This window comes from Cebus imitator, unplaced genomic scaffold, assembly GCF_001604975.1.
Source record: "Cebus imitator isolate Cc_AM_T3 unplaced genomic scaffold, Cebus_imitator-1.0 Scaffold0, whole genome shotgun sequence".
Lineage (NCBI taxonomy): Eukaryota > Metazoa > Chordata > Mammalia > Primates > Cebidae > Cebus > Cebus imitator.
In genome coordinates, this window is record NW_016107315.1 from 18,490,668 (window position 1) to 18,504,654 (window position 13,987).

Genomic DNA, 13,987 nt, shown 5'->3' on the forward strand with positions numbered 1-13,987 from the left:
TTTTTTTTTGAGACAGACTCTTGCCCTGTCACCCAGGCTGGATTACAGTGGCACAATCTCAGCTCACTGCAACCTCTACCTCCTGGGTTCATGCAATTCTCATGCCTTAGCCTCCCAAGTAGCTGGCATTATAGGCGCATGCCACCATGCCCAGCTAATTTTTGTGTTTTTAGTATCGACGGGGTTTCACCATGTTGGCCAGGCTGATCTCAAACTCCTGACCTCATGATCCACTCGCCTCGGCCTCCCAAAGTGCTGGGCTTAAAGGCGTGTGCCACTGCACCCGGCCAGGAATTTTCTAACAGAGCTCTCCAACTAGAAACAGGCTGCCTCCTGCGAAAGCAGCAGTAAAGCTTCCATCACGGAGGCGCCGACAGAGAAGCTGCCCACCACCTCAGGGGTGTTTCTCTTTGGGTGGGGGTTGGCCATGTGCAACTTAAGGTCCTTTCCAACACTGAGATTTGTGGTTCTATACATGGAGGGATGGGAGCCTGCCTGGTAGAGTAGGTGAAAGAAGACTTCTAGAAGGAGGTGAGAATTCAGTAGGATGAAAGGACGTAGCTCAGTAAGGTGGACAAATGGCTGAAGACAATTTTCCAAGCCAAGGGTACATGGCTGAGGTGCATGTGACCAGAGCCAAGCCACCCATGAGGTCAGCCTCCTCTGAGGCCCAAATGCCCACAGCATCTCCATACAGAGGTTCTACTGGTGGGGGGCTGGTGAAGCTGCTGAGTTCAGGGGCTGGAGGGGAAACGCAGCGGGTGGCAGGGTGGGGGCAGGGGGCTGCAAGGGAGCTTGATATCTCAAAGGTAAGGACTAAATCTGTCATCCATACTTTACTGTTTTATGTCCAGATCTCAAAGGTGTTGTGTCAGCCAAAAATGATATCCGAGTGGAAATTGTCCACAAGGAACCGGCCTCTGGTCGGGAGGCTGAGGAGCACTCCACCATTAAGCAGCTGATGGTAAGAATGCAGCTACACCCCATCTCATCCCGTGACCCCATTCCCAGAAGGTCCTAGAACTAGAGGCTTCTAGATGACCTAGATGCTTCCAAAAAGCCTAGCACCAGTCAAGATGCCCCCTGCCCACCCCATAATAGGCTAGGCACACACTCTCGGCCAACAAATGTGACCGTGTGCCTGTATACTGTGCTTGTGTTCTGGGAGACTCAAAGACGTCTAAGATGCAGTCCAGGCCGGGTGCAGTGGCTCACACCTGTAATCCCAGCACTTTGGGAGACCAAGGTGGGTGGATCACCTGAGGTCAGGAGTTCGAGACCAGCCTGGCCAACATGGTGAAACCCCATCTCTACTAAAAATACAAAATTAGCTGGGTGTGGTGGCAGGCGCCTATAATCCCAGCTACTCAGGAAGCTGAGGCAGCAGAACTGCTTAAACCTGAGAGGCGGAGGTTGCAGTGAGCTGAGATTGTGCCATTGCACTCCAGCCTGGTCGGGAGCAAGACTCTGTCTCAAAACAAAACAAAAAAGTCTAACCTTCAGAGAGCTTGGCTCTGCAGTAAGGAGAAAAGAAATATGCATAAATTGCCACAATATGTTTTTATATAACATATAATCCCCCCACACACTCACATAGCTATTATATTCAATACATGTCCCTCTCCCTCATCCCCCAACCCCAGCAAAACAAAGTCTGCAAGAAACACAGGTTCTTCCTTGGGGACTGGATTGCAAGTGCACTCATCACTTCTCCAGCAACATCAAGCCTGCGCCTCCTCTTCCGAATCCCCATTTACGGGCCATCATCTACCCAGGCGTCCAAGCAGAAACCTAACCAACCATGCTAGAAGTTTCTGGTTGCCTTGGTTGTAACATGTCAGAGTGGAAGCAGCAGAGCAAGGAATAAAGAAGATGGGCTTCTCGGTGCCTGTGTCCTCATCCATGAAATGGGTCTGAAAGCCACCGTGTGCAGGGCTGTGGTGAGGGTGAAGTGGGCAAAACCCAGAAGGGCTTGAAGCCTGTGGAACATGATGAGTGCTCAACAAATATTAGCTGTTTATGTTGCCAGAGGCTGAGCAGCTGCTGCTGAATTGATCCCAGGGTCTTTGGAGCCTTACACAGGCCCTGGTAGAGGTTCACAGATGTTTACTGAATCAAACTCACTTATCCCTCAGCTACGCTTTCTCTCTCCAACTGATTTCCAGGTCAATTCTGTTTCAAAAAGTGTCTCACATGTGTGCCTCACCTGTCCTCCACTGTCACTTCTTTTGTTTTTCTTGAGATGGAATTTCGCTCTGTCACCCAGGCTGGAGTGCAATGGCATGATCTCTGCTCACTGCAATCTCCGCCTCCTGGGTTCAAGCAATTCTCCTGCCTCAGCCTCCCAAGTAGCTGGGATTACAGGCATGCACCACCACGCCTGCCTAATTTTGTATTTTTAGTAGAGACGGGGTTTCTCCATGTTGGTCAGGCTGGTCTCAAACTCCTGACCTCAGGTAATCCGCTGGTCTCTGCCTCCCAAAGTGCTGGGATTACAGGCGTGGGCCACCGCACCCAGCCTCATCATTGTTCCCCAGATGATTCTAGCAGCCTCCCAGTTGGTCTCAGCCTTCTAGTCTTCTGCCTCTTTTCTCAATTCACCATTGAGAGCCTTGAAAAAGGAGTCCTTCTAAAATGCAAATCTGGTCCCATTACTTGCCCACGTAAAATCCCGCGGTGGCTCCTCATGTCTGCTGGACAAAGTCCATCTGCCTGGCATGTCAGCAGGGCTCTTCCATGCCAGGCAGCCGCAAACCTCTCCAGCTCCATCTTCCGGCCAAGTGCATCTGGCCTTCCAGACATGCCAAAGAGCTTGATTCCTGGCCTTCGAGTCTTTTACACTTCAAAGGCCTGTGCACCGCCTGTTCCCTCTGCCTACTAATTTTGTCTGTTGAATTTCACATTCTCCTATAACAATCAACTCCAAGATGTTCCAGGCTTGTCCTCCCCACCCCTGGTGGTGCTGTGTACCTTCTGCTCTCCCAAAACACTATGTGCCTCCTTTATAGCGCATTCCCCCAATTCCATGTCAGCTTCCCCAGTTATCCCAGAGAGCCTCAAGGGCTAAAGGTCGTGTTTCTGAGTCTACACTCATCTGTTTCCCCTGGGGTCTAACACAGGGCCTTGTCAACACAGTGCAGTGTTTCATTTTACGAGGGAGGAAACCACAGCCTAGATCTGAGAAGGGATGACGTGTCTATACTTAAGCTTCATCAGTTGTGTCCTTCATCCCGAATGGGACCTTGAATTCTCTCCCACTGCGACATTCTGTTTGCCTCAGACTGTCTCCACATCCCCTAATCCAAACCCACAGGCAGGAGTGGGGGCCACTCAGTATTCAGGTAGGAGCAGAAGGGACTTTCTGAGGGCTCTGGGCTAAGCCACTCCTTGAGGAGATCATCATTCTCCCATTCCTTTCACCTCCTGGCCCCAAGACAGCCCCATCAGCAAGGAGAGGCAGACTGAGAAGTTGAATCTGATGGGAAAGAAGGTCTCCAATCCAGATAGCGCCAGAGCATTTACTGGAAAAATGAACCAAGCAGCCTCCTTAGTGAGGAAGCAGCAGAGTGGCAGCACTTTGGCTGATTCCATGGGGCTCCAAAAAGAAACAAGGAAAGCAAGCTGCAAGGGAAAAGAAATATCCCAGCCCAGCGAGTCGGAGGGAACCTGCCCCATACCGTGCAACTAGCAGAGAGACACATGGCGAGCCTCTTGTGTGTTACAGGTTAACCATCGCTGCAGTTATTCAGATTAATTCATAGGCCCACTGTGTGTGGAGTATGCTTTTTCTTTTTTCTTTTCTTTTTTTTAAAGATGGTGTTTCACCATGTTGGCCAGGCTGGTCTTGAACTCCTGACCTCAGGTGATCCACCCATCTCGGCCTCCCAAAGTTCTAGGATTACAGGCATGAGCCATCTCGCCTGGCTCACTTTTTTGTCTTAAGTCTAATAATTACGTTTTCAGTAATTTAGAGCTAAGTCACTTTGCCCATTGATTCAACATACATACCATTTGAAACAGCTCTATTGTACATCAGGCACTGTGCTAGGCATTGGCGAATCAAATAATTAAAGAGATTTCATCACAAAAGCATGCAAGGTCAGTGATCACAACATGCAAGGCACTGAACCGGACGTGGGGGGACCCAAAGACAAGCAGGAAGCGAGCCTTGCCCTCAGCCTGTTGGGCATCTCTAAGGAAGAGAACGTCTCATGAGAATAACAGGTGTGGCCCATGTCACCAGCATCTCACAGGTGGTTATTCCTTGTGACTCCCTAAGGCCTGCACACTGGATAAGAAACTGTCCTAAGGAGCCCAGCCATGCCTAGTGGTTGACATTCTGAAATTATTTATCTACAAGTTCATCTTCCTGATGAGCAGAGCTGTATTTTAACATACCTTAGTCTGTGGATCTCTGGTTCTTAGCAGAGTGCCTGGCTGGGATTTTACAGTAAACGTTCAGTGAATGGAATTGAATCGGCCATGTGAGATCTCTGGTGATGCCCTCGCCCAAGCGAGGAAAGCGTGACCTCAGATATGTGCCCCTTACCTCCCCTACCTGCCCTTCGCCTCCCCTACCCAGCCACCTCAACTGCTTCTCTGTCTCCTAGGACGGGGGTCCAGGATCTCATTCTGACTCTTTCACATGGTCCAGGCAGTGAGGGGTGGTGGGGGTCATATAGGGCAATCTTTTAAGTTTACAATCCCACCTTTTCCTTGGGGGAAGTGGAGGTTTAGCCACCTCCTATCCACTGAGAAGCCTTTTTTGGGTTGCAGATGGACCGGGGTGAATTCCAGCAAGACTCAGTCCTGAAACAGCTTGAGGTCCTCAAAGAAGAGGAGAAGGAGTTTCAGAACCTAAAGGTAAGAAGAGCCCTGGGTTATAAGACACAGCCATGGAATCTGGTCTTCAGCTCTGATGGCCCAAGCCCCAAATCTGTACAACAAATAACAGCAGTAGGAGAGAAGGCAGGAGGCCAGCTTGGTGGCAGATGCCCCTGCTGCCTAAGGCACCTGCTCTCCCCACCCCAGTGCTGAGGAGGCTGAGAGAGCTAAAACTGAGTGCCTCCAATTCTCTTCCACAGCCTCCTCACATGTAGATGCAAAATGAACCATCCATGCTCTGATAAAAACAATTAAAGTCTGACTTTCAAATGACCTTGAATTTCCCTGACATAAACCCAGTCAAGAGCCTCTGCTTGCCTCATGTGGCCTTCAGGCCTCACCCCTGCTGGTCCTCCCCTCCTGGGGTCCTCAGTTCCCCTTCCACCATCTCCTGTTCAGTGTCCTCTGCCCCTGCCCCTCCCCACAGCTGTTCACCCCCCCGAGTTTACTCCCCACCGGGTTGCTCCCTTCCTTCTGTTTTCCCTCTTCCCTCCCCACACAAGGGGACAGACTTAGCCTGGGAACCCTAGCCACGCTCAGTGGAGGCTCCACCAGGTGATGCTCCGCTTCCTCTTGCCCACCCAGGACCCCACCAATGGCTACTACAGTGTCAACACCTTCAAAGAGCACCACTCGACCCCAACCATCTCCCTCTCCAGCTGCCAGCCCGACCTGCGCCCTGCGGGCAAGCAGCGTGTGCCCACAGGCATGTCCTTCACCAACATCTACAGCACCCTGAGCGGCCAGGGCCGCCTCTACGACTACGGGCAGCGGTTTGTACTCGGCATGGGCAGCTCGTCCATCGAGCTTTGTGAGCGGGAGTTCCAGAGAGGCTCCCTCAGCGACAGCAGCTCCTTCCTGGACACGCAGTGTGACAGCAGTGTCAGCAGCAGCGGCAAGCAGGACGGCTACGTGCAGTTCGACAAGGCCAGCAAGGCTTCTGCCTCCTCTTCCCACCACTCCCAGTCCTCGTCCCAGAACTCTGACCCCAGTCGACCCCTGCAGCGGCGGATGCAGACTCACGTCTAAGGGTCACACACCGAGGGTGGGAAAAAGCCAGGGAAGAGGGCGGGGCACGTTCCAGTTGTCCAGGGACTAGGGGTACTTTGCAGAGGACCCCAGAACTGGCCACCTCCAGGACAGCCTCCCAGCACCTCTGCCACCACCTTCCTTCCAAGCTCTGATGAAGCACAAATCTGGGTCCCCAGGTGCGGTGTGCCAGAGGCGGGAGGATGGGGAGATGGACAGAGGCTGGGGCCAACTGTGCTGTGCTCCGTGCTGGATGCCCGTGTCCCCAGCCCTTTCCTGGAGACCCCTCCACCACCTGCTCTGCCCACAGGCACAAGTGGCAGCTACAACTTTGCTTTCATGAAACTGCGATCCACTCTCTGGTCTCTCCGTGGGCTCTACCCCTCGTGACCACAAGCCCTATCTTTCCCTGTGCCTGTGCTCCCATACAGCCCTGTGGAGAAGGGGATGATGTCTTCCCAGCACTGAGCTGCCCCAGAAACCCCGGCTCCCCACAGCTGCTCATAGCCCATACCCTGGAGGCTGAGAAGCCAGAAATGGTCTTGGCTAAAGGAGCCCCTGTCTCACCAGGCTGGCTGGGAGCCCACCCCCAATTTGTTTGGTGTTTTGTGTCCATACTCTTGCAGTTCTGTCCTTGGACTTGAAGCCTCTGAACTCTGGGGTGGGACTGGCCCCGTCAGAGCCTGGTATACTGGGGGGAGGGAGGGCGGTGGGAGCCTGTGCTGACAGACCACCTCGCCCGGCGTGCCCTTCCTGGGCTGTGCGACCCCAGCCTCCCCACCCACCACCTGCTTTGTGTACTCCTCCCTCCCCCTCAGCACAATCAGAGTTAATGTAAGAAGTGCGTGAGCTTCTCTGGTCAGGGTTCTCTGAACAGTTATGGAGAGAGTGCTTCCTGGGAGGTGTGACGTTTGAAGGGGCTGGAGGGTAGTCTTTAAGATGGTGAGATTGGCCTTCTCAGCTGATAAACACAAGGAATGGCGATCCTGTCTTCAGTAAGGCTCCACGAAAAAAGAGGAAGTATATCTGCACCTCACCCCTCCTAGCCACCACCTGAGAATAAACGTTAGGGCCACTACTCCAACAAGTGTGTTCTTTTCTTTTGTTCCTACAGAGCGACAGGAAGAACCCAAGACCTCACAGAATGCGTTGGGAACCCAAGGTTCTCTGCCCTCCTTTGATTCAATCTTCCTAGACAATGAAGGCAGCTGATAGCTCTGGTGGTGGTGGCAATAAAACCTACAGGCTGATTCCTCTCCTCTGTAGATGGACCCAATCCAGAGGACGTAGGGGACTCATCAAGCACCTGACTCAGCCTAATATCACTCAAAGGCAGAGTGGGCACACTAGACACTGGCCAAGCTGTTCTGGACCTTCCCTCTCAGCAATATTCTTCAGGGAAAGTTCCCTTCTCTAGACATTCAGAGAACAAGGTCCCCTTCAAAGAGTCTAGACCACCAGGCACCCTGACACTTCAATATACAACTCATATAATGTTCTAAGAAGGGCCTCACTTGGGGGAAGCTTGATGTGGTCATGGCAGATGGGATAGGTAAACAGGGGCAAGTTACAGTGCTCACTGAAAGAGTGGGATTCAAGCCAGGCACGGTGGCTTACGCCTGTAATCCCAGCACTTTGGGAGGCCGAGGCGGGTGGATCACGAGGTCAACAGATCGAGACCATCCTGGTCAACCTGGTGAAACCCCGTCTCTACGAAAACTACAAAAAATGAGCTGGGCATGGTGGCGTGTGCCTGTAATCCCAGCTACTCAGGAGACTGAGGCAGGAGAATTGCCTGAACCCAGGAGGCGGAGGTTGCGGTGAGCTGAGATCGCGCCATTGCACTCCAGCCTGGGTAACAAGAGCGAAACTCTGTCTCAAAAAAAAAAAAAAAAAGAGTGGGATTCAAATGGAACTTTAAAGAACCAGATTGTCCCTAAGGTGGGTTGGGGTTATCACTTTTAAACCTTTCTTCTCCAAACTTCCCTGGCAGTCCTTGCCATATTTCCAAGTACTTCAAAATTTCCCAGACCTGGCTATCTTCCTTTGCAGCCCCCAATCCCAAGGGAGTAAAAACTGATCCAAAATATAAGTGCACGTCCACAGCCCACATTCTGCTACTGGTACCATGCTGGCCTGGCACAGACATCAGGATGCTGGCCCCTGCCCTCTCTAGGCTAATCTCAGCAAGCTTTCTTTCTTTCCACATATGTTTTCCCTTGACTGACAGAGAACAAGGATCCGAGACCACATGCAAAATGTCTTAGTGTGCTGGAATAAGGAAAAGATGACTTTAGAGGATCTGTCCATTTACTTCTCTCATTAATCCAAGTCCTCCCACCTTGAAGATCTTGGAGATGGATAGGCCATCTACCTTTAGTCCTCAACACAGCTGACCCTGCCCCTTGTTTCTGCTACACACGCGCGTGCACACACACACACATATGCACACACAGAGAGAAAGAGCACGCACTAATAGGGTGGAAGTGTCCATTCTTTCATTCTTTCCTGGAAGCCAATGTTATGACAGGAAAAAAAGGAATAGGGAAGAAACGTGTTCTGTAAAATGAGCCCTTCTTCCCGTGCCTTCGGCACTGCCAGGGTAAGAATGTGGACTGAGCAGAGCGCATGGGGAAGCCACAAACACTGGGCTGCCTGGTGCCCAACCATCTGAGCGCCCTCCTATGCACAATGCAGCCAAGAATTGCCCAAGAGATAGGAGGTCACAAGGATGATCTTTGTGTGAGACAAGAGCATGGAGGGGAAAATGAGAGGGATGTGGGGGGCTCTGGGGCGTTGAGAAGCCCAGACTGAGCTGTGTGCATCCCTCAGCTGTCTCCAGCACTACTTACTTCTCACAAAGGAGTGGGGGTGCAGAAAAGCCGGTGAAGGGAGGTGCTAAAAAACAAAGGCAGTGGGAAGCCCCGAATTCCCCTATAGATGATTTCACATTAAATACAATGAGTGCTCTACATTTGTAATTTTGTTTAATCCTCACAATTCTACAAAGTATCACCATTTTACAGATGTGGGTTGAGGCTTAAAGAAGCCAAAAACCCTGCCCAGGGTCAAGCGCTAACAGTGACAAACATGCGATTTAAACACAGGACCGGAGATGCTTTCTGCCCAACAGTGAAAACTCCAGGCCACATTCATCCTAGAATGTGGATGGAAGTAGCTGATGGTAAAGGCCATCTGCTATATGCACTCTGGGGCAGGCCAGCCAAGGACGAGCACAGCTCCATCAGGAAGGTGAGACTGGTGTGCTCCACCCTAAGTCCTCAAATGACCTGGAAATACCACAACGCCCTGGGAAACAAAGCTGTTCTGTGTATCAAATCACCCCCACGTCTACCAAGGCCAGCATCCAGTCTTCCAATAGCTTTAGACTTCATTATTGGCTCAGAGTCCCTGGATGGGAGCCCAGTCTCTAATACTCAGGTTCAAGATCAGTCTGCAAAGGCCAGGGTTATTTCCACCACCTCTTCAACTTTCACGGAATAGGAAGTACTTTCACGTGAAGAGCAAAAATCTCACATCGAATCCGTTTCTGGCAAAGCCTTTTTAAACAAAGAATATAAAGCAAAAGGCCATGAAGCCGATTTTAAGTTTCCAGAATGGAAAAGACGCAGGGAAAGGAAATAAACATGGTGCAGTTCTTGGGATACTTCTTAGAAAAGGAGAAAGAAGCTGACCAAAATTCTGTTTCTCACTTCCTGTTTGGAGAGGAGTACGTGCTGCTTGGGGCCACAAGGTGTATACATACACACACACGCACGCACACACACACACGCACACACATGCACACACAAGGTATACACACACACACAAGGTATACAGATACACACAAGGTATACGCATACACACACAACATATACACACACATACACACAGGTATACACATACACACACGGTATACACATACACACACACGCACACACACAAGGTATATACACACACACGCACACACAAGGTATACGCATACACATACAACATATACACGCACACACAAGGTATACACACACACAAGGTATACACATACACACATGGTACACACACACACACACAAAGGTATACACACACGGTATACACACACATACACACACAAGGTATACATACACAGGTATACACACACAGGTATACACACACACACGGTATACACACACAAAGGTATACACACACACAAGGTATAGACACACACACGGCATACACACACACACAGAGTTTGATTAGTTCTTCCCAGGTATCGTGTGTGGTGTGTTCTTGCACCAGGAAAAAAAAAAGACAAAAAGGAATCCTGAAATTAGTTTCTTCTCTGGGAGCTTTCTCTATAAAACACACTTTTTATTAAAATAAAAATATAAGTATGTAAATAAATATTATCTTAACTTGCAAATAGGTTTTTATTCTAAATGCTCCTTGGTGTGCATATCTAAAGAAACAAACATTTGGATGTAGATCAATGACAACTAAATCTTAAATTTTACTTCCCCTTTAAAGGGGTTTTTTGAAAGCCTCTTATCTAAGTTGTTTTTGGGAAGTGTAATCACATACCAGTGATTTGCAGCTTTCAAATCAAAATTAGCAGCAGTCTCTGGGAGTCACTGATAAAGAGCTGGCTGGATGATAGCTGCTTCTCATTTCCAGTGAGCCTCTAACCCTCTTTTCCCCAACTCCTTATGTTTCAATGTTCCTAACCAGGTCACAAACTGAGAAAAGTGAAAAAAATGTAAAAGCTACTCTACTTTCCAGAAATAAGGAATTGTTTTCCTGGCCAAGTACATGATTGCTGCAAGGCCATTAATTCTTTCCCTCTCTAACCGCCATTCTTCCTTGGCCCTCCTCCCATCCTCCCTAATGGCAAATTCTTTGACATACACTGAAAGCTTTCATTACTACAAGCCTTACAGTTTTCCTACTCCCCTCCACACCCCCATCTTTAAAAGGCCTTCTGTGAATATACACCAGTCACAAGATACGTCACCAAATTGTCATCTACCTCCCTGGTTATATTTATGCCTCTGCCAATATCTGCCTGCCACTCCGCGGTCCCAGTGCTTTTCTCGGAAGCAGTCTACTCAGCCCACCCACGGGGTTGAGACATCCTCAACCCCTGAGTAGAGAGCTTCCCCGAGTTTCCTGACTGGAGAAGCCTAGACAAGAAACAGCATTTCCTTCCGCTGTTCCTTAACCTTGCAGCCCTTGGCAATATTTTGGAATGCTGAGAACATTCAAAGAATGGTTCTTTGTAACTGCCTTCTTTATGGTGAATCTAAACAATTAATGTTCGAAAAGAAGGTTAGTGAGGTCTCAGGAAGTCCAGATGTTCCTGGAAAGAGTTTAATTAAATGGAGCTAATCTGAAATTTATTCCCAATTATGCAATTGAAAAAGTACTATTCCGGATAGAAGCTGAATATAGGAAGGGATTCATCCCCCTGAAGATCACTCTTAATTAGACAAAGTTCAGGTGGACTAAAAGTTACCACCTTCACCACCTTTGCAAGGAAATTAAAGGGCTCTCTGCTGCCTAAGGACTAGGAAGTACATATGTGACATTAACGGGCATTGCACTTCAGAAAAATACTAAAAGAAGGCAAGTAGAAATAAAGTGACATAGATAAGAATTCAGGCAGAATTTTCAGATAATGGCATCCTATTTGACTTTTAATATAAATGTAAAAGTTTCAGGCCGGGTGTGGTGGCTCATGCCTGTAATCCCAGCACTTTGGGAGGCCGAGGCGGGCAGATCACGAGGTCAGGGATTTGAGACCAGCCTGGCCAACATGGTGAAACCCCATCTCTACTAAAGATACAAAAAATTAACCGGTGTGGTGGCAGGCACCTGTAATCCCAGTTACTCCAGAGGCTGAGGCAGGAGAATCCCCTGAACCCGAGAGGTGGAATTTGCAGTTAGCTGAGGTCTCACCACTGTACTCCAGCCTGGGCAACAGGGCGAGACTCTGTCTCAAATATTTAAAAATTAAAAAAAAAAAAAAGTTCCTCTAGCTCTCCTGCCATGCAGGCCTCCATCAGTGCAACAGAGATTCACTGAGAAAAACAGCACAGACCTGAAGGATACTTCCAACCAGATTCCACCAGCTCTGTGCTTAGTAAGAAAAGAAACGGGAGACACTCCTTAAGTGTGAAAGTTGGTGATGTGTGTAAATAGTCTTGGGAAGACTCAGAATGATAGATGGTTCTGGACTAGCTCAGTTCAGCAATTCCAACTCCAATCCCCTAGGATTGTTTCAACATCTGATGCTGCTCTCAATTCTCTCCACCCAACTCCACCCTCCCAACCTTCCGAGGCTCTTCAGAGGAAGCTATGTCTCTGTTCAGGGGGTGGGTATTTAAACTGTGAGACTTCCCTGGGAGCCCAAAATGGGGCAAAAAAACAGCACCTGCCTCTCAAAGTTCATTTTTCTCTGAAATTTTTGCCCAGCCCTTTTGTAATAACGCTCTAAGCACTATGGTCTCTTGCAGCTGCTTCAGGCCAGCTTCAATCCCTTTAAGTGAGGAAGCAGAGCCTTCCCGCACATTTGAGCTTCTCCAAAATCTGTCATCTAATGAGACTTAAAGTTCATCTCCTCGTCTTATTTATTGCGTGCAGGGTCCCAAAAATCTCTAACAAGACAGACAGACTTGAGAAAGAACTGGACAGGAAAATCGGCTATAACTACAGACAGACACACACGTACGCCCACACCACCTGCATACTCCTCCTTAAACTTTTAAGTCAGAAAGAAGGTCTGATTTCTTGGAACCACATCTGGTACAGAATCATGGAAATGCTGGAAACTAACAGTTTTCCGAAACTATAATGAAGACTTCAAAAAGGTTGGAGAGTTTAGAATAGAGCTTACAAACTCAAGTTACACTTCTCAACCTTTGTTTAGGAAGCTACAGTGGCATACTAGGTACAACTGAAATGGATAGTGTCTCCCAAGAAACCTCAATCCCTAAAGGTGTCCGGCTTCAACTTCAATACCACCAGTAGCCGAGCGAGGTGGCTCACACCTGTAATCCCAGCACTTTGAAGGCTGAGGCGGGTGGATCACCTGAGGTCAGCAATTTGAGACCAGCCTGGTCAACATGGTGAAACCCCATCTCTACTAAAAATACAAAAATTAGCTCGGTGTGGTGGTGAGCGCCTGTAATCCCAGCTACCAGGGAGGCTGAGGCAGGAGAATTGATTGAACCAGTGGAGGTGGGGGGGGCCTGCAGTGAGCCGAGATCATGCCATTGTACTCTAGCCTGAGTGACAAGAGCAAAACTCTGTCTCAAAAAAAAAAAAAGAAAACCACTGATAGAAAGCAGTTTAAACAGTGTTCATGGTTTGATTATGCAAAGCCTGTGTTGGGGTCATTTCACAGATGTCTTACTTTCCCCTACCTAGCTTGTGGGTGATTTGAAGACAAAGGCTTTTCTGTAACCAGCCATGTTACTCACTACCTGGGCAAGTATTTGGCACCACAAATGTACCTCACCTGTTTCACACCCTCTGGCATTTTCCATGATGCCAGGCAGTTTTCCAATTAATACTGATATCATACTTTACAGTCTACAAAATGTTTTTATGATCATATTCCCATTAGGTCCTTAAAACCTCATTGTGAGAGAGAGACATGCGTAATCACTATTTTCCAGCTGGAGAAGCAGAGGTTGACTCACCTAATTAAATGACAGAGCAGGGAGTTGAACTCACAGCCCAACCGTCCCTATTTGATGTGGAACGCACCTCACTGCCTCCCACAAAAACCTGCTTCCCAGCTCAAACTCTTCCTAGGCTAGGCAGCCTCTGGAGGAAAGCAACAGAATGTATTTATGTCCTTGGAAAATGTAAATAAAATCTTTAGTGTCCAAAATTAAGGCACACCATGTGATGTGAACATAGAGTAACATTTAAATGTGTTCCTGCGCTACAGACCTTGACCCTTATCCTGCCCAGCAAGGTGGTGGAGCTGGGAGTCCCTTCTCCCTCCGGGCCTCAGTTTCCCTTCCGTGGACTTCCAGAGTCTAAATTCGATGGGGCAGAGCTCTTCCACATCCCTCTACCCCCATCCCTACCCCAC

General features: G+C 49.0%; 1 protein-coding gene across 8 annotated transcripts in view; it reads left to right on the plus strand.

The window, feature by feature from the left end:
• KIRREL3 (kirre like nephrin family adhesion molecule 3) overlaps positions 1-6,997 on the plus strand; it is a 563,974-nt gene extending 556,977 nt beyond the window's left edge. For all 8 annotated transcript variants that reach the window (XM_037736196.1, XM_037736201.1, XM_037736200.1 and 5 more), the window contains 3 exons: positions 855-964; positions 4,777-4,863; positions 5,470-6,997. In XM_037736196.1, the coding sequence (XP_037592124.1) occupies positions 855-964; positions 4,777-4,863; positions 5,470-5,913 (641 nt within the window). In that variant the 3' untranslated portion in view covers positions 5,914-6,997. The remainder of the gene's footprint in view (positions 1-854; positions 965-4,776; positions 4,864-5,469) is intronic.
• Positions 6,998-13,987: the final 6,990 nt, after the last annotated feature.